The sequence below is a fragment of the Erpetoichthys calabaricus genome, chromosome 3 (assembly GCF_900747795.2).
Source record: "Erpetoichthys calabaricus chromosome 3, fErpCal1.3, whole genome shotgun sequence".
In the NCBI taxonomy this organism is placed as follows: Eukaryota; Metazoa; Chordata; class Cladistia; order Polypteriformes; family Polypteridae; genus Erpetoichthys; species Erpetoichthys calabaricus.
This window is the reverse complement of record NC_041396.2, coordinates 215,864,452-215,890,718: the sequence shown is the minus strand read 5'-3', so window position 1 is coordinate 215,890,718 and position 26,267 is coordinate 215,864,452. Positions and strand designations below refer to the sequence as shown.

The 26,267-nt window shown below is 38.1% G+C and overlaps 1 protein-coding gene across 1 annotated transcript in view; it reads right to left on the bottom strand.

Annotated features, from left to right (window-relative positions):
* tbc1d32 (TBC1 domain family, member 32) overlaps positions 1–26,047 on the bottom strand; it is a 229,058-nt gene extending 203,011 nt beyond the window's left edge. The window contains exons 1-2 of the mRNA XM_028797791.2: positions 25,879–26,047; positions 19,264–19,419 (exon numbers count right to left, since the gene is read on the bottom strand). Coding sequence (XP_028653624.1) covers positions 19,264–19,418 — 155 coding nt within the window. The 5' untranslated portion in view covers position 19,419; positions 25,879–26,047. The remainder of the gene's footprint in view (positions 1–19,263; positions 19,420–25,878) is intronic.
* Between the last annotated feature and the right edge of the window lie 220 nt (positions 26,048–26,267).

Here is a 26,267-nt window from a genome sequence, read left to right as displayed (position 1 = left end):
ATATCTACTCCAAAAGTCAGCTACCTAGCTTAGCCAAAAAAAACACAAGCTCAGAAATAGGTTGGATAAGTTGTTTAAGTTGGTTAAGGCTAATTCCTTCAGTGAAGCTACCTGCAGATAGCCTGATGCAGCCACAAAATCCAGTGGTTGATCTAGAACTCAGGAGAGCTTCTAATTAGCATGAGTCAAAATCTTACTCCAAAAAAGAGCAAATAAGGATCAAGCTAAAAACAACCTGTGCTAAAGTGGCATAACAATGATGACAAGTACATTGAGCTCATCTTTACCTGTATCAGTACACATAATTAACCTTCTCTGCTATGTGTAGTATACAATGAAGTGCTGTCCAATAAGTCTCAAACCTTCACTATTAAGGCAGCACTTAGAAACAAATGATCTGCAATATAAAGATATTTTTTCAAAGAGCATTGGCTCAGCTTTTGTCAAGCCTGTCAGTAATGCATACACCAGGAGGCAGGAATGTGCACAGAGGTGTTGTGGCTACAGTGGTTCAATCCCCTGCCGTTTTCCCCTCACTTCTCTAAGTGCACTTTTTTCCCCCATTAGGACACATTTGATTGCTTACAGGCACTGTCATTTCTTTCTAAGAAACAGAAAAAAACAGTGACCTGGGCTGCTGTTTACCTGTTCTATATGTAAATAATGTCTGGTGTATGGCCATTATTGCAAATAATTGCAGAAAAAATATATAATAAATATTTGTGTGCTGGTTGTGTTGGTTTTCTATTATGTTGTGTCGTGAAAGGTATATATACCCTGTCTGTGCATTTTGCTTATAACTCCAGTTTTTCTACTTGGATTGTAAGGTTTCCTAGCCACTACCTACTTTAAAAAAGTATTAGAGATTTATACAATAACACTTTTTCACAGAGAATAATACTTCTGCCTATTAAGTGCGCATTGCAACCCAACAAAGCATCATACAGTCTCAAGGTAAAGAAGACAGACATATCAGTAGTAATACTACAGTGTGTTACAAGGTGTTTAGCACAAACAGGTATGACTTACACTGGATTTTGTACGTGTGACAACAATAACCCTATAAGCGAAACGGCAAACGTCCATGAGAGCGAATCTGTGTGATGTCTGTTGGTAAAACAGGCTAACCAAATTTGGCAGAACCATTCAAGCCGAGTCAGGTTGAGTCTGCTAACAATATTTATTTTGCATTAACCTGCACAGAAAATAGTGCCCAAACTAGTATATTCAAAGAGTTTGATGCTAATTTAGTGTTTCCAGAGACAAACCATCTGCAGAAACAACAAATGCTAGTAGAAGTTTTGCTAAGCTCAGTTCATTTACATCCAAATTTAGAACACTTCATGGATAAGAACATTCTTCTGATTTTATCCATAGAGGAAAATATCACTGTTTATTAAAATAAAGAAAATTAAATTGATCAAATCCCCATGAAATTAAAAATTTGAAAATAAAAAGGGGCACTAATTTATAAGAAATGTTGTCCCTTTTGAACCACTGTCCACATCGTTGTCAAGAGGCATTAGCTAGAAAACTATTTAAAAAACAAAATCACACAGAGCATTTTCCCAAGTGACTAAGTCAGACAAGCCTCACAACACTGCAGAAAAATGAATACTGCCAGCTACGGCAGACAAGGCTGATATAATGTTTGAAGAGAAAGAAAAGCAAGAAACGCAGAAGTTGCCATTATCGAACAATACTGTCTCACTTTGCAGTGATGACATTGCAGATTGTTAGTGTAATACATAAGACACAGTGAATAATTTGCTTTGCAACCGGATGAGTCTATCTACTGAGTGAGCTTGTCTAAGCTCCTTTTATACGTCTGGCAGTGTCATGAAGGTACAACTAAAGAGGAAATTTTGTGTACCAATTCTGACAGGAAAAGACGTTGAGACCACAATAACAGTTTTTAAATTATTGCCTTAATATTACCACTCCTGTTAAATTAATTAGTGGTCAAACTGACATTTAAGTCGTTCAAATGAGTAAAAAAATGGCACTGCCAATTGTGTCATTCAAGTGGTCTAAAACAAAGTCTAAATTTTTGATGTTGGTCTATTATTTTTCTTAAGTATTTGAAGCACTGTAACCTCCACAGGCTGACTAGTAAGAGAAAGAGATTAATGATCTATAATAGCACCAACAAACAACTCTTCAGTTTTACCAAAATTAATATGGAGTACACATGACTGACACTGCTGATGCTCTAACTCTTTACCCAGATCTCATCTTCATTAATAAGCAATCTTGAAAGAGCACGATCATCTGTAAAGTATAATAAATTAAGACAGCTCCCTATACTTTCATCTCATTTATGCAAATTGAAAATAATCAAGATGACAAAAAACAACCCTAGGGTACAACAGTATTTAAAACAATCTCAGTACAAAATGTAATATTCAGGAAAACCTACTGCCTAACAGATCCTTAAAGCTTTTTACAATACATTCATTAACATCCAGAACCCCCAATCCTACTAAAAAATATAAGAACTCTCCTCATAATAAAAGCTGAATTAATGCCTGTAAAATATACAACAGTAATATATACAACATTTGCAGACAGTAAGCAAGTGTACTAAATTCATGAAATTCAGACAGGCACCTTCTGCCCTCTGTATTCCTTGTAAGTAATTTTAAAGGGTTCAACTGGTCTGTAAAATGCTTACAACTTAACCACTCAGCGCATTTAACTAACAGGGATGCTGAGAGCAACCTCTCAAGAGGTTCCAAGATTTTTTATGTACAAGTATGACAGTTGAGCTGTTTAATAAATTTGGGATATAACAAGAATTAAGTATCACTTGAATTAACTGAATTACATTCATCAGTATACACTTAAAACACCTTTCCTTGCAGTCCCTTTTTCGACATATGTAAAAATTATCATCTTTGAATCCCCTTAATTAGCTGACTTAGTTCTAAAATCAGCAGCGTCAAATATTTCAAAAACTGACTCCAATTGTTTAATAAAGATGGATTAACAGTGAAATCCTCACTCTGTTTTCTATCTTTTTCCATCATTTCATTAAGCCCCCTTCCACATCTGTTTAGAATTGTCTATGAGAAAGCATAAATTAAAATATTCTTAGTTTATTTTTTCTTTCTTTATTTTTAATCTGAATTCCTCCCAAACAACAAACACAAGTTTAATAGTTACAAAAAAAAAACAGTTTTTACATTAGCAAAAAGTTTTAAAATTTAAGAGTAATTGTAGATTTGCACAAGGAATCTTGTCAACATTTGTATAGTCTGTCAACATATGCGGGTCTCTAAGTCAAAAAAACATATGCCAGCATGTGGTACCAGAGCAACTGGTCAATAACTTCCCCTTGGTCTCCTTTGTCCATCCCTGGATTGATTTCCATATTGTCTTTCCATATTACAATTGTTATCTGTATATAGAAAAAAGATTGATAATTTTACGGTTCGATTTCCTGCTCAGTGATCTACAGTAAACACTGACTGAAATGCTTCTTTCCATAGCACTCATCCAGAGTGCAAATCATGTAAATTCAGAGTGTTTCATATTGCTGCAGGGTTAGATGAAGCCCAAGAACACTATCTAGAAATCTGTATGAACTCTTCTATTAGATAAAATGACTTTAATAATACATTCATGATTTTTATCCCCTACCTGCCTAAGTAGATTAAAATGTGTCAACCAGTTATTTTGGACACAAGCAGCCAAGTCAACAAACAACAAAAACATTCTTGCAACCAACAATATTAAGATCAGAAAGAAAATGATGATTATTTAGGAAAAATAAAACAAAATCATAATAATAATAATAATAATAACAAACATTGGGCGGCACGGTGGCACAGTGGGTAGCGCTGCTGCCTCGCAGTTGGGTGACCTGGGGACCTGGGTTCGCTTCCCGGATCCTCCCTGCGTGGAGTTTGCATGTTCCCCCCATGTCTGCGTGGGTTTCCTCTGGGCGCTCCGGTTTCCTCCCACAGTCCAAAGACATGCTGGTTAGGTGGATTGGCGATTCTAAATTGGCCCTAGTGTGTGCTTGGTGTGTTTGTGTGTGTCCTGCGGTGGGTTGGCACCCTGCCCAGGATTGGTTCCTGCCTTGTGCCCTGTGTTGGCTGGGATTGGCTCCAGCAGACCCCCGTGACCCTGTGTTCGGATTCAGCGGGTTGGAAAATGGATGGATGGATAACAAACATTCAATGACATTTAATAGATATTTGATATCAACTACATTTATATACATATATTATAAAGATTTCTGTTTTTCAAGTACAGCAGTTGTGCTGTAAGTTGCCCTAGTGAAGGTTGCACTGGCATTAGGTACTTGTGTGACTGTGCAATTTATAACCAGTACCATAATTAGCACCACAGAGGACACTATACATCTTACTTATACCAAAATCGTCAGAATAATATACTCCAAAAGTGAGAATAGTGGGGGACTCCTATTTCAAAAGATTATAAATGACAAATCCATTATGGTTACATGTGGCTTTCTGCAGACCATGAAACTAAGAAGGTGACCTGGAGGATGCATAGCCCTTTAAAAGTGAGCTGGTGTTACAACAGATATAGAAATTTTCCAAAGATTTTATATGTCTCCAGTATGGTGTCAATGCCTCTGAGCTGCATACCTCTGTGGAGAAGCATACAGCTCTGTAAACTGCGCCTTTAGTGAGTGGATATAGTTTCTGTCTCTTAAAAATACTGTGATTTAGACTTCCGAAGGGTAATGTTCAAGTGTGATTTGATATCAGCATCTTTGTTACATGAAGGAGAAAGAATGCTCCTGAGGTAGGTGAAACTGGGTATGACCATGAAATTCGATGTTGATGTGAAAAGAGGCTGGGTTCTATGTGGCAGTAGTTTACATGATGATTTGTGTCTATTTGACACTGACCTGTAGACCGAAGAAGTTATAAATGGGTGAAATGGTGTTGAGGGGTTTTTGTACTGATGACACCGACTGGGCTTGGATACTAAAGGTCAATGATGCGAGAAGCTGAGATCTTAGTAAAAGCTAGTAGATGTCAAATATTAAAGAGGCTACCATCCAGATAATATTGTATGTGGACACCATCATCATTTCCAAGGTGCTTCTGAGTAAGTAAGATGACAGCAATGAGGAATATGTTAAAAATCATGTTGCAATAATCTCCATATTGAACAGATATACAATAAATATTAGATCTACATGCCCTTACTGAAAATTCAGCTTTTGTCGACATAAAGCTGAAATCAAGAAATATCACATCAGGTCTTTTTTCACTTTTAATAATAGCTTGTGACCAATAACATTTAAGTAAGCAATAAATTGATCATTTGAAGAAAAAAAATCAAAATAAACCTTTTGGTGTCCTGATTGTATACATGTGCACAGCTGTTATAGTCAAAGCTCTATAACTGTATTCAGATTTAACTGATTTTGTTTCTGATTATGTTGAAAGTTAATTTGCCTTTACCTGACATCAACAAAAGTGACTCTGATTTTAACTAGGCCCATGCAAACATCATCTTATTAACATGTTACCCACCAGAAAACAGTTGACACTGCAATTTTATACATTGTTTACTTCTTGAAACGTCAAAAGCAATCTGTATTAATAAAAAAAAAAACTTTAATTCTGACAGTTGGTTTGTATGTAAATGCCACCTATCCCCTGCTCAATCGATAGAAATTGGTCTTGCCGAAGTTTGTTGCTCCCATGTTCCTTATTTTTCAGATAAAAAGGATGGCTTAATGGTCTCGGTGAAGTTGGGGGACCGCAAGATCTCAGCATTATTGGACTCAGGAAGTGACCTTTGTATTGTCAGATGGGACTGTCTTGACGACAGGTATCTGTGTAACACTGAAACTGTAAACATACGTTGTGTACATGGAGATGTTAAAGACTATCAGACATTGCTTCTTCCTTTAACATATAAGAGTCATCATTTTAAAGTTTGGTCTGCCGTTTCGGACTCCTGCCCCTGGCCCTTACTGATTGGCAGGAGGAATGCCCTTTATCCTAAACTCATGACCGAATGTCAGACGCCAGTCAGTGAGCCACATGTCAAGCTTAACGGGTTGGGGGGGAGTTGGGAACAGGACGAACTGGCTATTGGGGAAGTTCTCGAGCCCAGAATAGATATTGAACCCAATCTCTCCAGCGAAACCGAGGGTGACAGCCCCCCTAATTTCCCAGAGCGGCTGGCTGGCTGGCCCATCTACAACTTCTCAACTTGCAAATGCTTCTGAACAAGAACCGAGGCATTTCAAGGACCTTTCAAGGACAGCCTGGAGATGTTCTAAATGTGTTTGGAATGTTGCTTGATTCACGAAAATGTGAATAAAGCTGAGGGAGGGGGTGTGAGCTGGGGGGCTGATCGCACCCCTACAGGTTAAAAAAAAAGACGCTGAAAGACTACCTTCACATTGCTCCCTTGCTTGCTGGGCTTACTTGCGGCTGATCTATCGCGCGAGCCGCGCGGTACTTCGCAGACTTAAAAGTCCGAACAGCACCTGTTGATTTTTGATTGTTTGTCTTTCTCTCTCTCTGTTCTTCCCTGCTCCTGACGCGCACTCCTTTGAAGAGGAAGATATGTTTACATTCTTTTAATTGTGAGACAGAACTGTCATCTGCGTCTTGTCAAGGAGCACGTTTATACTTTTGAAAAAGAGACATGTTTGTTTGCAGTGGTTGAATAAAGTTCCTGTCTCTACAACCTCCTGTGTTATTGTGCAAATCTGTGACCCAAGCGTGACAAGATATATAATATTTGCACCTGTGAGAAAATGAAAGGAACAGGTTATATTGAAATATTTTCTTGTTACAGTAAAAGCCCATCAAGCAATCTATCTATCTATTTATATATATATATATATATATATATATATATATATATATATATATTGTGGCGGACAGCCAGGGTCCATGCCTGATGGGGATGCCCCTTCACTATATGTTCAGGGGGAGCAGCCATGGACGGTGCAATACCTCCCCCTGGACGCTAGATGGCAGTCCCCCTGGGTTGAAGCGGCGCCTCGGTTTCCAGCAGGGCTCCATGGGAATTGTGTTTAGTCACAATATCCATATATCTATATCTATTTATCTATATACAGTATATATTGTCACACACGTGCGCATGGGAGGCAGCTAAAGGGCTTGAGTAAGGGCAATTCCAAGTCATACTGGGATGTGGCAGAGTGCACTAACTCTTTTTCTCCCTTTCCTGTAGACCATTCACAGGAGATTCCACCTGGGCCTCTTGACGTCACTTCCGGGACTGAGCCTATGGAAGGAGACCTTGCCGGCTCCGGCCCCTGTGATGTCCCGTCCGGGCTCGAACCTATGGCTGAAGACCTTCATGAGCCCGACCCCTTTGATCTCACTTCCTGTCTTCCCCTTTAAAAGCCTCCACCTTTTCCCTATTCCCTCAGTTCTGTTTTGGACTTGATTTTGTGCACATCAGTGCTGTATCTACTTTACGACTTTGCAGCCAGGAAACCAATTACACGGGTGGCTGCCCCAAACCTTTCTATGACTCTGAGTCGAGTTTGTGACAATATATTTATCTACATATGAAAAAGTTTGGGAACCCCTCTCAGCCTGCATAATAATTTACTCTACTTTCAACAAAAAAGATAATAGTGGTATGTCTTTCATTTCCTAGGAACATCTGAGTACTGGGGTGTTTTCCGAACAAAGATTTTTAGTCAAGCAGTATTTAGTTGTATGAAATTAAATCAAATGTGAAAAACTGGCTGTGCAAAAATGTGGGTACCTGTGTAATTTTCCCGATTTGAATGCATGTAACTGCTCAGTACTGATTACTTGCAACATCAAATTGGTTGGATTAGCTCGTTAAGCCTTGAACATCATAGACAGGTGTGTCCAATCATGAGAAAAGGTATTTAAGGTGGTCAATTGCAAGTTGTGCTTCCCTTTGACTCTCCTCTGAAGAGTGACAGCATGGGATCCTCAAAGCAACTCTCAAAAGATCTGAAAACAAAGATTGTTCAGTATCATGGTTTAGGGGAAGGCTACAAAAAGCTACCTCAGAGGTTTAAACTGTCAGTTTCAACTGTAAGGAATGTTATCAGGAAATGGAAGGCCACAGGCACAGTTGCTGTTAAACCCAGGTCTGGCAGGCCAAGAAAAATACAGGAGCGGCACATGCGCATGATTGTGAGAATGGTTACAGACAACCCATAGATCACCTCCAAAGACCTGCAAGAACATCTTGCTGCAGATGGTGTATCTGTACATCGTTCTACAATTCAGTGCAATTTGCACAAAGAACATCTGTATGGCAGGGTGATGAGAAAGAAGCCCTTTCTGCACTCACGCTACAAACAGAGTTGCTTGTTGTATGCAAATGCTCATTTAGACAAGCCAGATTCATTTGGGAACAAAGTGCTTTGGACTGATAAGACAAAAATTGAGTTATTTGGTCATAACAAAAAGCATTTTGCATGGCGGAAGAAGAACACTGCATTCCAAGAAAAACACCTGCTACCTACTGTCAAATTTGGTGGAGGTTCCATCATGCTGTGGGGCTGTGTGGCTAGTTCAGGGACTGGGACCCTTGTTAAAGTCGAGGGTCGGATGAATTCAACCCAATATCAACAAATTCTTCAGGATAATGTTCAACTTTGTGACTGATGCTTGAAGTTACGCAGGGGTTGGATATTCCAACAAGACAATGACCCAAAACACAGTTTGAAATCTACAAAGGCATTCATGCAGAGGGAGAAGTACAATGTTCTCGAATGGCCATCACAGTCCCCTGACTTGAATATCATCGAAAATCTACGGGATGATTTGAAGCAAGCTGTCTATGCTCGGCAGCCATGAAATTTAACTGAACTGGAGAGATTTTGTATGGAAGAATGGTCAAAAATACCTCCATCCAGAATCCAGACACTCATCAAAGGCTATAGGGGGTGTCTAGAGGCTGTTATATTTGCAAAAGGAGGCTCAACTAAGTATTGATATAATATCTCTGTTTGGGTGCCCAAATTTACGCACCTGTCTAATTTTGTTATGATGCATAATGCATATTTTCTGTTAATCCAATAAATTTAATGTCACTTCTGAAATTCTACTGTTTCCATAAGGCATGTCATATATTAAAAGGAAGTTGCTACTTTGAAAGCATAATTTGTTTAAAAAGTAATTAATGAGATAAGAAGCATTAAGATTAACAGTGGGTTTGTGGAAGTTTACTTGACCTAGCACAGGAAGCAGAGATACTCTCTTTATGACTAATATTGCTGTTAACATTGTAAAAACTCTTTCCATGCATTTCCCAGATTACAAGGCTACACTTGCATGTGTTCAGCTGTGGCAGATTAAGTGACTAGATCTTTTGACAAGTAGTAAGACTCTAACATCTCGAGAATTCAAGGTCAACAGTTTAGCCAGTAGGAAACATTTTCTACTAAACACAAGGTGACTGTTTGCAGTGCTCAGGACATACATTTTTTTTAGAATTGCAGAATGAACTTCTATAATGGATGAAAACGTTCTTTTTCATATTCTAAACATAATCTGATTGACTATAATAAACAAAAGTATAATAAATAGTTGAAAAACATATCTAAAATGTACTGCAAAATGTGTCACCGAAACTTGAAACATTAAAGATCTAAAGACAAAATATTTAAGCCATCATTAATATGTAAATACCTTTTACCATATTGCCATACAAATAAATCCAATACATTATACAAGTTACAAATAATAAAACTGCTGTGAATATTCCCATTTGACTACTTGATGTATTATGTATTAGCATCAATATGATGATTTACTGCATCTACATGGTGTCAAAAGTGAATTATTATTACATATAGTATATAACCTGAAACCAAGGGTTTGGGTGGATGGCAGTAATATATGCAAGAAAACAAGGCAATGAAAAGATCACGCTCCAGAATTGAAAAACCTTACTTTTCAAGTACAAACTACAGCATTTTTTCCAAACATACAAGTCAGTATATACAGTATACTGCTCAAAAAAATTAAAGGAACACTTTTTAATCAGAGTATAGCATCAAGTCAATGAAAATTCTGGGATATTAACTGGTCAGTTAAGTAGCAGAGGGGGTTGTTAATCAGTTTCAACTGCTTTGGTGTTAATGAAATTAACAGCAGGTGCACTAGAGGGGCAACAATGAGACGACCCCCAGAACAGGAATGATTTAATAGGTGGAGGCCACTGATATTTTTCCCTCCTTATCTTTTCTGTTTTTTCACTAGTTTTACATTTGGCTACGGTCAGTGTCATTACTGGTAACAAGAGGTGATACCTGGACTATACAGAGGTTGCACAGGTAGTTCAACTTCTCCAGGATGGCACATCAATATGTGCAATTGCCAGAAGTTTTGCTGTGTCTCCCAGCACAGTCTCAAGGGCATGGAGGAGATTCCAGGAGACAGGCAGTTACTCTAGGAGAGCTGAACAGGGCCATAGAAGTTCCTTAACCCATCAGCAGGACCGGTATCTGCACCTTTGGGCAAGGAGGAACAGGATGAGCACTGCCAGAGTCCAACAAAATGACCTCCAGCAGGCCACTGGTGTGAAAGCCTCTGACCAAACAATTTATGAGGGTGGCCTGAGGGCCCAATGTCTTCTAGTGGGCCCTGTCCTCACTGCCCAGCACCATGGAGCTCGATTGGCATCTGACATAAAATACCAGAATTGGTAGGTCCACCACTGGTGCTCTGTGTTTTACACAGATGAGAGCAGGTTCACCCTGAGCACATGTGAAAGACGTGAAAGGGTCTGGATAAGCCGTGGAGAACGTTATGCTGCCTGTAACATTGTTCAGTATGACCGGTTTGGTGGTGGGTCAGTGATGGTCTGGGGAGGCATATCCATGGAGGGATGAACAGACCTCTACAGGATAGACAATGGTACCTTGACTGCCATTAGGTATCGGGATGAAATCCTTGGAACCACTGTCAGACCCTATGCTGGTGCAGTGGGTCCTGGGTTCCTCCTGGTGCATGACAATGCTCAGCCTCATGTGGCGAGAGTATGCAGGCAGTTCCTGGAGGATGAAGGAATTGATACCATTGACTGGCCCCCACGCTCACCTGACCTAAATCCAATAGAACACCTCTGGGACGTTATGTTTCGGTCCATTCAACGCCGCCAAGTTGCACCTCAGATTGTCCAGGAGCTCAATGATGCGCTGGTCCAGATCTGGTAGGAGATCCCCCAGGACACCGTCTGTCGTCTCATTAGGAGCATGCCCCCCACCCCCCCAACGTTGTTAGGGAAGCATACAAGCATGTGGGGGCCATAAAAACTACTAAGTATGATTTTGAGCTGCTGCAATGAAATTTCGGCAAAATGGACTAGCCTGCCGCATCATTTTTTCACTTTGATTTTCGGGGTGTCTTTGAATTCAGCCCACTGTAGGTTGATAATTTTCATTTCCATTAAATGATTTGGCATCCTTTGTTCCTAACACATTACCCAGTCCATATCAGTATAGATATCCAGCATGATTTTTTCCCCATTGAGATCTGACGTGTTTTCAAAGTGTTCCTTTAATTTTTTTGAGCAGTTTACATATTGTGTCCAGAGCAAGAGAGCATTTACTTAATGTAACTTCTGCAGTGGGTACTGTATGAAGTACATCTTAATAATTATTAATATGTCAAATCACATTAAAATGCAGGGGGAAAGTGGCTGTAAAGCTAAAAAGATTCATCTTTCCATCCATTTTCAAACCCATTTAACAGACATCAGAGTAATGCGAGTTGGAACCTGTTCCTGGCATTAAGCAAGAGGCAGGACCCAACCTGAGATGCAACACCTGTCCATTGTAAAGCAGGTCAATAAGATGACCCATGTTGATAAAATCAATTCACTCTGTTTGTATTTTTAAGTATACACATGCTTGATTGGAAAGTTCAAAAGTTTGGCACATATAGCTTGCTCAAGTTAAAATATTACATTCACCTACAATACAATAAACACTGTCACAAATAAATACATATTAAAATAGCTCTGCTTTTATGTAATTCCAAAAGAGAATACGGGAGTATTTCATTTGAAAGTAATTTTCGAGTGTGACTATTTAACAATATTAAAGTATTCTAAAGTGGAGAAAGAATCAGAAATCTCTGTTCTAGAACTTTCTTAATATGTGATACAGAACACTTAGGAATTTTTTTCATTATGCTCAGATGTTCAAAGATTGTTCCTTGTTCCTGTTTGCAGATAGACTTGGTATCTCAGAGTTGGGTGTTCGGACCAATTCTCCTTTCTTAATGTATGTTGCCATTACAAGGTGTAATTTAGAAGCATAATATTACTTTTCAATCAGAGTCAAGTTTGTCAGAGCTTAGAAAGAGTTGTGTCTCTCCAGGAAGTAATGGAATGACTTGGGTATTTATGTTTTCCACATTAATATTTTTTGGACATAATATAGTGCGTTGTGTTAAAAGGGGCATTTGGTCTAATGAGATTGCTGTTCCAAATCTGTCTGTAACTAATTCTTTGAAAGCAATGCCAATTGTCTGCGTATTTTAAGGTGCACTGAACAATAGCTGATCGCATGGCATGTGGAAGAATAGCTAAACACTGTCTAAAATCTCCTCTTAATAAAAGTTCCTTTCCTCCAAAGCGAATATTATTATTCATAAACATTTTTATAAGTTTATGAATGGTGTTGATTAAGTGACTGGATGCCATTGTACATTCATCAATAATTAACATTTTTGCAAGACGGATGTCACGTGCAGTGCCACCGTTAATGTTCATAGTGGATACCGATTTGTAGGATCTAATTCAGTTGATAAAGATTTCACTTTCAGGTACATCGTTAGTTAGAAGCTTCTGTAGATATTCAGGATATGAATGTAAAGGAGGCAGTCTAATTTGAACCTTTTGACAACAACGTGTAAATGTATTACTTGTATTGCCAGTTGTTTCTTCAGGGAAGTGAACTGAATGACAATGATTGCAAATGACATTCATTAATCTGAATGAATTTTCCTGGTGTATGTTTTGCTTGTGCCGTTTGAGAGGCGCGTTGTTGCATGTGTAGTATTTGGGATGTGTTGTTTTGGAGCTGTAATCGATTTGCCTGTGCTGTGTGAGAAGCCCGTTGTAGCCTTCCTTGCCGTTAATGTATGTCTGAGACGGGAGGTGTTTCGTTTTGAATCCGTGCCTGTTGCGATGCAGCACTTTGATTGATAGATTGCGTCATGTGGATCTAGGATGTAGATTTGTGCATATTTGCGTTGTTGATTTGTTTCAGGGTGCACTGTTCCAATGCGATGCAGTATTTGTGCACATATGCGAAAGCAGTATGGGCCATTGCCTTTTGATGGCCTGATATTTACTCCGGTAGATGCAAAAGCAAATGAACTATTGTAGGATCTAATGCAGTTTATAAAGTTTTTACTTTTAGGTACATCGTTAGTTAGAAGCTTTAGTTGAGCCTACGGCCCATGGCCGGATGTCCCTGCATTCATCCGGTTTAGCATTCTCGGTTAGTAATATGGATGTTGCCATTACAAGGTGTAATTTAGAAGCATAATATTACTTTTCAATCATATACTGATTACATTCAGCAGTATTTATCATTTAATTAAAAAAATAAATCATTAATTAACTGTTTTACTTATGGAAAGTGATTAAATAATCTGCAAAGGAAAAGTAACTCCAGTGCCAACTATAGGAATAATGAATGCTTGAGATTGCAGGTTTAAAAAAGACATTAGGAAATCAAAAATACAATTAGAAGAAAACATTTTCAAAATGGTGAAAGATGAATCAAAGAGATTCTTTAAGGTTATTAGTAGTCAAAGAGGAGGTGAAATGCATTTAAGAAAATGTACGGGCAAAATAAAATATGCAGACTGTAAAATAGCAAATGCTCTGAGCATTTTTCTGAAGTTTACAAGTGTGAAGAAGTTAATAACTTCTCAACAGTAACAGGTACTGCCTGTCATGTACCTCTGGACCTAATGACATATGGTAGGGACTGGGAACAAGCAGAACAATAAGGGAGGCCAACAAGAGAGGTGATGATGCAAAAAATTGAGTGAGTTTATTGTGCGATACGTAATTAAAACAGTAGCAATTGCTCAAAAGCAAAAAATTAATGAACAGTTAAAAACGTTCTCACTGTTCTTAAAAAGCTTGTAAAATAAATAACTGAAATAAATTAGTTTAACACATCCAATATTGCACAAACCCATAATCAAAGTGTGTAAAACATCATCAAAAAAAAATTATTTGCCTTGATCAAGAAATCTCACTTTCATATCCTATGAGAGTTCAAAATGACTTTCCCTTCCATGGCAATTCTGTAGCACCCTAGATTACTCTACAGACTATCCTTTCGCTAACAGTCCTATCTTGCACTCCCCTACCTCAAACAGGCAACTGCCTTTTTAAAAGTTGCCCAACCCAAACTAATCTCCCACAGCCCTGTCACATGTATGTGCACATACTAAAATAATGCAACTTTTTGGAAAGCATCCTCACTTGAATCAGTCTGTGGTGCCTTAACACAAACCCCACAAAAGACAAGAAAACTCTCTGAACCAAATAGTCTGCCCACAACTCTCCACCCAAGACAGGATCCAAATAAACAGCACAGTATGAAGCCTCTGCCAGGCACATGCGCACCAGCTATCTGTCAGCTTCTCATGAATGACACTACCAGAGTGAAAAAAATTCCTCCAAACAGATTTTAGATATGATTTAGGAAAAAAATAAAATAAAATTAGGGAGTACGGGTGCTAAACATTATTCTGGTGACACATTCTGTAACACTGCCAAAGATGTATTTTGCAGTATGTAAACTGTAAAGGGAGAAGTGCTGCTTAGATTAAATAAGCTTAAATATAACAAGTCACCGGGACTAGATAAAATTAATCCTAGAATGCTTAAGGAGGTTACTAAATACATATATAAATACCTGACACATATTTTCTGAAAATCACTGCACATGGTCCAAAAAAGGGAAAATATCCACTGAGAAGCAGTTATCTGGGCAAAAATGCCTTGTTCATGCCAAAGGTCAGAAGAGAATGGCCAAACTGGTTTGAGCTGATATAAAGGCAACAGTCTCTCAAATAATGACTCATTACAACTGATGTATACAGAAGAGCATCTCTGAATGCAAAACACATCAAACCTTGAAGCAGATGGGCTACAGCATCAGGAGACCACACCTGAAACCTCTACTGCCAGCTAAGAACAGGCAACTGCGGCTACAGTTCACACAGGCTCACCAAAATTGGATGATAGGTGATTGGAAAAATGCTGCCTGGTCTGATGAGTCTTGATCTCTGCTACAAAATTCGGAAGGTAGGGTCAGAATTTGGCATCAACCAAACGAAAGCATGGATCCATCCTGCCCTGTATATACAGTTCATACTAGTAGTGGTGTAATGGTGTAGGGGATATTTCCTTGGCACACTGGGCACCATAGTACCAATTGAGCATCATTTAAATGCCAGAGACTACCCGAGTATTGTTGCTGACCATGTTCATACTTTTATGACCTCAGTGTACCCATCTTCTGATGGCTACTTCCAGCAGGATAACGTGCCATGTCACGAAGCTCAAATCATCTCAAACTGGTTTCATGAACAGGACAATGTGTTCATTGTACTCAAATGACCTCCACAGTCACCAGATATCAATCCAATTGAGGACCTTTGGGATGTTGTGGAATGGGAGATTTGTATCATCAATTTACACCCGACGAACCTGCAGCAAATGCATGATGTTATCACGTGAATATGGACTAAAATCCCTGAGGAATGTTTCCAGCACCTTCTTGAATCTATGCCACAAAGAATTATGGCAGTTCTGAAGACAAAATGGGGTCCAACTCGTTACTAGTAAGGTGTACCTAATGGAGTGACCTCTGTGTGTGTGTGTGTGTGTGTGTGTGTGTGTGGGTGCGTGTGTCTGTGTGTGTATTTACACTACCAGTCAAAAGTTTTAGAACACCTCAGCTGTTGTGCTGTGCAGCACCTTTCACGCAAGCTGGTGAATCTCAGACACTTGTCTTCTGATTGGGTTGTGACTTTGGATCTGCCAAATCTCCTCCTGTCAGGATTGTGTAGGACAACATAATCACTGACACTTTGATTTTTTTTTGCAATTTTTCTAACTGAAAGGCCTACACTTCATGTGGTAATAATGCTCTGTTACATTTCATTTGTTAATTGCTTTATTCTTGCCATTATCACTGGAATTTTGTCCAAGTAGTACTTCGGAGGGTGTAGTAACACAGTCTGTTCCAACCCTGCTTTAAGACAGACAGAGGATGTTTAAGTAATCAAAAAAAGATGTTACGGCTATGCAAATTGTTTGCTTCAACTTGCAAGGCTTGATTTACTTTAACTGCTGCAAAACTTCTGTCAGTTGTAACCTATTAGTTGTTCCCTGAAAAAGGCTCATTTGTAATATGCTGTACATAAACTTTAAATTTAAACCTTTGGCAGTTTACCGCTTACATTTTCATATTTTAGGTCATTCATTGCATTTCAACTGATTAAATTTCAAGAAAAACTGAGGGTTTTTATTTTTATAAAACTTTTGACCGGTAGTGTGTACATATACATATACAGTATATTTATATAGTATATATGATTCAAGCCAGTAAGCTTAGCGTACATTGCTGTAAATTAATGGAAGAAATTATTAGCAAGAACAGATATATTAGTGAACAGATAACTTAGGTTTATATAAGATTGTGTTTCACTAATATACTGCAGTTCTATGAAGAAGCAACAAAAGCATATGATCAGAGACGGTACTGTGATATTAGTTATGTTGAGTTTCAGAAAGGTTTTGATATGGTCCCACCTGAAAGGCTAGTGATTAAGCAGAAGAAGTTGAAATTCAAGACGGAATCTGTAGATGTGTGCAAAACTGGCTTTAACACCTGAACAAAGAATTATGGTGAGGAACTTTTTCAAAATTTGATTATGTTAAAAGTGGTGTCTCTCATACATATAAATGATCTGGGTAAGAATATAAACAAGCTGGTTAGGTATGCAGATGTTATCAAACTGACTGAAGTTTTTAAAATTATAAACAGAAAAAATACAGTAGATCCCAGCTTTTACTTTGTACACAAATTTTGTTTGTGTTTACTAATCTATTCAGTTCCATGTTCAATGAAATAACATGCATACTTAATTTTAACAAAACATAATAACTAAAACAGAACAAGTCAACAGTTAGGGCTTATATAATGGTGCATTGGTTAGCATGACTAACTCACTGCTTGTATGGAGTTTTGCTAGTTTTTCTCTTGTTCACTCTGCTTTTCCTCCCACTCTCGCAAGACTTGCCTGCTTCATTTATTGATAATGAGGCTGTGATATATCCAGGGATCACTAAGTGTATGTGCAGTTGACGTATGCGACCTATGCATGAGTTTTCACAGAGAAGGACCTTAGAAATGGAAGTCACTATTTAAAAGCTTTAAATACTTACAGGGACCACTAGATGGCATGCAAGAAACTTCATTTGATTCAGCACAGAATTCATGGAATAGTAGGTTCACATTCTTTGTTTAATGGAATCTTCAGTAGTGTTGTGCAGTATTGACAGACAAACGAGAGCAAGAAATGCTAGAAAACAGAGGATCTGGCCGGCAGATACAAAATCACCTTCAATCAGGTCCTGTCCCTTTTTTGTATATACTGTACAATCTTATCAAAAAGACAACAGACGCTAAAGTGGAAGCCACTTTGCAAAAATCAACAGTAATAGATATTTTGCAAAACTAGATTTTATAGTAATAGCTACACTGTCCGAGCAAACAAAAAGTTGCACATTTTAATATTTTGTTGGGCCACCTTTAGCTTTGATTATGACACACATTTGTCACAGCATTGTTTCAACAAGCTTATGAAATGTCTCAAAATCAGTTTTCTTCCAGATTTGCATACATTTTTCATTAAGATCTTGCATTGATGATAGGAGAGTCAAATCAACCTGTAAAGTCTTCTCCGCCCCACATCATAAAGAATTTCAATGGAGTTAATGTCAGGACTCTGTGGTGGCAATTCATGTGTGAAATTTATTATTCATACTGCTTGAGCTACTCTTTCATAATTTGAGCCTGATGAATCCTGACATTGTCATCCTGGAATATGTCTGTGCCGTCAAGTAAGAAAAAATCCATCGATGAAATAACTCAGGTGACTTCATTTTATGGCTGCATAGCATTGCTGTGCCTTGATCAGACCAAATGAAGCAACCTTAGATCATAACACTGCACCTGCGGGTTTGTATAGTGAGTCAAGTATCTCTGCAGCCTAGAATCTCCAGCCTGTAGCTCCGAGTAGGTGGACTTAACTTACTCAACAGTAATAGGCATTATTTAAGTCAGATAACCCTCTCACAACCCTGATCTTAATCATTGTGTAACCAAGCAGAGCTCTGGATGTCTGCAGCTAGACTCTACTGGTGCCCATTAGAGTCAGTTTCATCTACAAGCACCATGCTTTCCAGACAACTCCACCTACATGGAGCTCCAGGGTGGAGGATCTGGGCTGTGGAGATATACAGTATACTTAGGTACAGTGGGTACTTTGCATGACAGGTTCATTGCTTTGTGTGCTTTCCTTCTTATCCTGATGCACCCATTGCTATGGAATGGGGAAATTAAAACTCACCATACCACATGACCTTTTTCCATTGTTGCACTGTCGAACTTTAGCAAATTAAACTATTTTTTTTCAGGTTAGCCTCACAAACAATTGGTTTTCTTGTGGCCACACAGCTATTTAGTCCATTAATTTCAGCAATCTCCTTAGTTGTTTTGTTTGCCTGGTACAGACCAGTAATTTGCCATTTTCAAAAGCAATGTCTTTTCTGTGACTATAGGAAACATGTTTAAACACAGTTGCTTAAGAAATGAGAAACTACACACTGAACCAATCAAAATTAAAGGAATTACTTCCAGCTGAAACATATTCATCACTGCAATAACAATCCAATCACCGGCTCTTAAATCCTTGCTTATTTAAATTCAAACTGTGACTTTTTTTGGTCAGATAGTATACTTTACAAAGCTAGGTAAGTCCAGCACCTAAGACATTTATAAGGCAAAACTCATGCAAAAGAAAGAACCATGGTTGTCTTTTGAATACTACCTAAAATAAAGATATAAATTTTTAGTTTCTCAAAAATTTAAACTTGCCTGATTTTTGGCAAGTAGTTCCTACAACTTAACAGAAAGATAAAAGATGAAAAAAGTGCAAGATTTGTTTATTGAGTGATAAAAATACCTACTTGTGGAAATTGTCATCAGTTTCCTCCAGATGTAGAAGGATTTCCTCTGCACATTCCACAGAGGGTGCACTTGCAATTCTTTCTTTAACGCTCTTCAGCAATTGTCTTAGGAGAGACTGAAGTTCAGCCTCGTCATCAGCTGTAAACTGGGACATCCTGGCCAGAAAGAGGAAGATTTCCATGTAAAAAATACTTCCTTTTAACTCAGGTTAGTTTCATACCTTATTAAAACAGACTAACAGAAAATTGGTGACATTAAAATGAAGAAATTATAGAGAACTTTGAAACTATTTCCCTGACTTTTACATAGAGAAACTAGTTTAAAAATACTGAATAAATACACAATATGACATTAATGCATTCGTTTAACAAAACTATATTAGTCTGTTGCTTTGTGTAAAATATACTCAGCAAAGCTAAAAAAAAAATATTTCAGAAAAGTTAAACTAAATCTACTTGGCATTTCAGAAAACAATTGCAAATATTTGTCTTAATAGTGAGTGTGGCTACAGACATTTATTGCACAAGATTTTTATACAAAGTGCTTTGTGTCCACTGTTATCTACTGTATTACTGCATATAGGCTGATTGATTCCCTATTTTTAACAAAGTTCATTGAGTAATTCGAGTAGTTGTTTCTGCTTCTTCCAGTCATGTGCACTTACTCCAATAAAATTTAGTCATGTATATTCTTTTTATTATTATTATTATTATAGTTGTGTTATGAGATTATATTTTTGTTTTTGTTGAAGATACATCATTCAAGTACTGATTCTGAGCAATTCCTCCAAAGATGCACTACCTGCTGCCAGCTATTTCATTGTCCACCTAAAAGATAAAAAATCATTCAAAGGTATACTGATCATTTGAGTGTGTGGGTGTTTTTGGATAATTTCAATTTTCACAGCACCTATTTACTCATACTGTATATGTCTTGTTGAAGACATTAAAACTTTCAAATACAATTTAGATTGCAGGCACATACACATATACACAGCTCCATGTTCAATTTAACAATAATTAAGAGGCAGGATATGATACTTCACTCGAGGCTCTGTGTAGGTGCTTCAGGTGTACTGCCCTACGCACATGCAAGGTCAGATCTAGATCTTATACGCTGTGCATGTTCTGTACGATGGGCAGGCCATGTTAATCGGCACATTATGTTTGGTATGGTGTTGGTATGATGTGTCGCCCATATCCGCAACAGAGGTGTTACATAGCACTGTACATTTACCTTGATATGTTGCATCTTTTTATAATTTATAGATGCCTTTCTGGAAAAATATGTCCAGGCCAATAGTTAGATAAAACTGGAAAAGACATGATATTTATGTCACCATAACTAAGTCCCTTCATTCTCTTCTTTGCTACATGCTGAGGGTATTGTATATTTTCTTTATATTTTATATTCCAAATTTCCCTAGATAAACATTTGGAAATAACTGCAGCACCTTTATGTTGATGGTGTGACATATCACTTTGAATAATAACACAGACTGTGGGTGTCCTAAAGTTATTCAGCATATATGTAAGTAGTATGTACTCTGTTTGTAAGCTGCCTTGTATAAGGCACTAGCTGCTTCATCGACTACATAGTTGCGAGTTCTTTTCTTATATACAAATTATTTTGGTGTAGCTTTTCTGAAGGTTCATAATTATGTATTTTAGTTTCATTTTTCATCATATGCCTGTTTTGTGGAAATGGTGTGTATTTGTGAAGGAAATCTTTACACTTGGGAGATAAGATTAATTTGCCTATAGTGTTGATTTTTGAAATTAGAAAAAATTTGTTTTCTTTTGTTGTTAATTGATGTTACTTGTTTATTTCATTGTTTATTAACCATTGTGATGGACAGCTGGCTGCTCAACCCGGCCGGGAAACCCAGAAAGGAGAAAGATGGGGGAAAGCAGTTACAGAGGGACACTGCCTCCCCCAGAACGCCACATGGAGATTCCCCTGCAGCATAGCGGCACCCCAGATTCCCGCAGGGCACCATGGGAGTTGGAGTCCGGCTTCACAGCCCTGCTGGGTGTCATGGGTGCCACCAGGACACACTGCAGGGAGGCTTGAGAATGTATGTTTCCCGTAGGGCCGGGAAGTACTCCCAAGTCACGGAGATGGAGGAACAGAAGTACTTCCGGGCTGAAGAAAAAATTAATTCTCCATCTGACCCGGAAGTGCTGACAAGTCACGTGAACAGAAGAGGAGAAGCACTTCTGGGTCAAGGACTATGTAAAGGACTATGGGAGACCCAGCAAGCTGAGCATGAGTTGGAAGGATTATTGTTGTATTATTAATTACTGTTATTGGTGGATTGTGGCATGTGTGGTGCTTTGGTGCACTGTATTGAAGAAAATATTAAAATTCTTCTTAGTGCTTTTATATGTGTGTCCTGGACATCTATCTGTTGGGTTTCACAGGGCAACAGCGACCCTAGTGTCCACTCATTGACACCATGGAAAACCTTTTGCTCAATCGAACAGAGGAATCAAAGGCTTCTGAAAGATGAAAAAGGACCTCTCCTCAGACTTGCCAGGAAAAAGAAGTTTGGTACAATGGACCAGGTAAGACAAAAGTTTGAAAACTTTTGAGGCAAATACCTAAAGATTTTGTTTTTCTTTTTTCTTTTTGAATTTGTGCCATTGCACTTGATCTAGGACAAATACAGCTTGAAAATATACTGTGTATTACCAAGACAACGACTAACACATGTATTTTATGTGAAAGTGGCTTATTAGGCAGTGTTGTGATACAGGCAAAAGAACCATCAGTTGATGCTGTTGAACCACAACTGAGGAAGATAAGAATATTTAATAGAAACAACAAAATTTGGTATATTCATTACGAAACAAGAAGGCCTGTTGGTTGCAGCCAAATATGGAGATTATAAAACTATAATGTCTACCAATACTCCAGAGGATGAAGCAGTAGCTATCTGCACAGCAGGGCAATTTCAATGTATGCAACATATCACAAAAACTACCTTAGTGCAAGCCTTAAACATTTCTAAAGGTACACATGGTGTATGTCTACTCTAAGATACTGATAATTCCAGTGTCCCAGATGTTTTTACACTTCATAGAAACCAACGTTTAGACACCATTTCAGTGACTATATAGAATAATTTGCTGTTGAAGTTATGCTGCCCTACATCTTAGAGATGGGTGAAGAGGATGCTGTAGACACTGTGGAATAGTTTTAAAAAGATGATCACCATGAAGGTGGGAGAAAAGAAAGACTGGACCCTTTTAGTTTTACATTTAAAAAAATGGAAGGCATGCATCTTTTTCTTAACATTTTTGTAGAAATAAAGAATTTCTGTTTCTTCACTCAGATTCCGCTTTAAAGATGTGGGACAGTTTCTATGTGCACAGTTTATTTTCAGTTTTACATTTTAATATGTTACTGTATTGTGTTTGTAATTGTATTATTTTCACATAATAAATATTTATCTGGTGTGCAAGTCTTGTTGTAATGTGTTGAGCTTTTTTTCCTGTTCTGTCTTTTAAGTAATTCGTTAGGTTCAGCAGCTTGTTGTTTGCTAGAATATTTATTTATATAGTTTTGCATCTGGAAAAAGCTAAGTTTCCTACTTGGGACAAATATATAGGAATTTTTTTAGATGGGCCCTAACTGCCCTGAAATTCTGATCCTTGACTGTATTTTTTTCATGTTATCAATGTTAGAACAATTAATACACAAGTTTAGCATATGCCAGGCAGCCATTGTTAATGCAAGTGGTAAAAATAGCTTTTAGCATTCCGCGCCACTGTTGCTAAAGTCCAAATAAGTGTCAGGTATGCAAGAACCACATTTCAATAAATACACATTAACAAAATACATATTTATGTAAACAATTAAAATCACAATACTGTATACATTTCCCAAATTAAACGTTCTTGAATAAATACAGTAAGCTTCTACTATAATTATTTTAAGTGAAAAAGTAAATGTTTTTGTAAGTTAACTTCACCCTCTTATGGCAAGTCCTCAAAAGATGTCAGAGGGTCTGCAGTCAGACAATATTGGGTGCTACTAAGGGTTCAGCAATGAAAATATGTACAGTATCTCTCCTGTTGTTTAAATTGTATTGGCAAATGTTAATGTCTGCAATAAGGCAGAAAGAACAATTAAATTGTGGCATATCATTGGAGAAATGGCTAAGAAACAATACAAGAATAATGTACCTGCAATAAAAACATAACACACCTGTTATAATAAAAAGAATACAAATAGCAAACATAAGTTTGAACAAACACCTAGGCCAATTTTTTTTATCACTGATTAATTTTTATCACCCTAATGTGTTGGACTGTGGGAGGACACCCACGCAGTTCTTGAAGGGAGTGTCCTAGACCTAAACTCTGCCTTATTAAGTGGCAGCGGCGTCTTCACTGTGCCACCATGCTGCCTCAATTTAAGCCGTTAAACTTGGCCCCATTGTTTTGGACCTGTCAGAGGGACCGCAACAATGATGCATAATTTTTTTTTAATCCAGAAAGAACCATCATGTACTTATACAGTATATGTAGTAGGCACTATACAGTAAATAACCATTAATAAATCTGTGCCTCATGATTTTAAAAGGACTCTTGCTGCATAGAATAAAATAACTCCATGTTTTCTTAATCTGTTACTCTCCTGCTTGGTAGCCTACCATACATTAAAGAGTTCAGTTTGCTTTTCTTTATATTAGGACGTTTTTCGAAGTACAAAGATCCAACTTCATACGCAGAGAACCCTTCCCAGAATGGAATGGTGCTTTGTCAAGCAATGGTTCAACAAGGAACTACTCAGCTCAATAAAGAACCATACAATGCCATAAAGAAGCAATTGTTTGCTGCCTTGAACTAAATTAGGTGTGCATGAGAATGTCATCATATAAATGATGAACACAAGTTCACACAGTGGTATAAATCATTATAGTTCTTATTGCTTTCCGAGTGTGTTAACATTATCACGTTTTTGGAATCACATCCATTACTTAGCATTCTTTCAAATCCCACACCCTCAAACTACAAATTCTTAACGACTGTCCACATAAAGGACATATCGCAATTCATTTTGGTTCATGCTTGTTCAAGGCACACCTTGTTTTTCTGCAGGCCCGGCCTTAGGCATAGGCGAAGTAGGCGACCGCCTAGGGCCCCGGCGTCCGGGGGGCCCCGGATCGACGGCGGCCAGGCCCCCGGCCCGCCCCTCCCCTCGCAATGCATTCCAAAAGTTTCAAATATCCCAAAAAATAAAAAAGGACAAAAAAACTAAAAAAAGAAAAAATACAAAAAAACTAAGCTGGGCTTAGCTACATACCGCCACATGGTGCCCAGTGGAAACAGTTCAAACTGGCTAAATTGTAGCAGCTAACTACTCCATGCGAAAAAAGGGACGCAGGGTGATGACCTCGTAACGTTACAAGAAAACGTCTCCTTGGTCTAATTTTCACGCATTTCGCAGAGCTTCCAGGGGGGCTCCGCCCCTCTCAGGGGGCCCCTGGACCTCCCTTTCGCCTAGGGCCCCATAATACCCAAGACCGGGTCTGTTTTCTGTAAAACCCAATTTGATTTAACGTTGAGGATTTAAACAAACGAGTCGGAGGTACCCGATTTGCTCGTTCTAAATTACAATTCTTATGAGATCCATTTCATTTTGAATTTAAAATCACTGCAAATCTGGATGAAATATCATAATTCCTCTTCTTTTTTCAGTACTACTATGTCAGTTTTGATTGCCCTTTGCATATTTGTCCCATTTATTCAATTAGTTATAGCGCTCGGAAATGACATAAAAAATGGTGGTATTTGGATTGGACTTTTCAATACGTAAACGACAGATTTTATGTAATATTTATTGTTCATATTCAGGGCAACAATATTTTTAATGAATATTTCAGGTTAATCAGCTCCTTATTCTTCATTTGTCCAACGAATACAAATTCGACCTCTCATTCTTCCGCCCGCCACCTTTGTTGAGTTCCGATGCGCAACACTCCCAGGAGGCGCTATACGGGAAACACTCACTCACTATGGGCCAATTTAAAGTCTCACACTGTCACTTACTGATCTTTTGTTGAACACGTGAAGGGAAACCATGCATCTTGTTGCAGCTGGCACCTACACAACCTATTATGTCCTTACGCAATGGATCGTAAGGGCAAGATAAAAATGCAAGACAAATCCGATTTCAGCTCGCTTTGATACATGAAACTGACATTAAAATCTTACACTAAGGGCAGTCTTAGAGCCCCACCTGTCTACAAAGCCTGCGCACAACTCTTACCTACCGAACTTATAAACTTCATTACATGAAACCGGTTGCTCTTTCCTCAAGTTTAGTGACCACAACAGGATTTTTACTTGGCTAAGCAAAATCTGAATATGCATGCGTGGCTAATAATAACGGCGGAAAAAATTAACAAAATCAACCTCCAACATAACAAGATGAAGTAATACTTCTTAGAACGTGACACCTACATTGTATTCGCCACTGAGCTTTGCTTGTATACATCGAACGATAAGTAAGAGTATCTCGCTTTCTGGATTGTCAAATTAAGTCACTGCATATTATAAATATAAGCATGCAGTTTTAAAGCGCACGGCTAACAACATTCTTACCTGGCTTTTATCTGATGAAAACAGCTTGAATATAACAAAACAAAACATAAACAAAGCGTTCTACGCCGAGTTTAAAATGTATTTTAGCATGCATTTATATATGTAAATTCCTGTTGTATGTGAACTTCTTTTTTCACAAAAAGCAACAAAAAAATTCTATTCCAAGTATAATCGTTGAACGGTCACAGGAAGTAATTTTATCACTATGGAAACAAACCAACAACACGTCATGTGGGGTTCTTAGTGCAATGGATCATGGGAGTAAGGACTACGTACACAGAATTTAGCTGGTGTAAAGAAGCACTGCGCATTAATCATCAGATACAGGGATTCATTCACGTCAGACCCAAAAAATAAATAAACGAATGCGTTTATAAGCGGTAGCATTT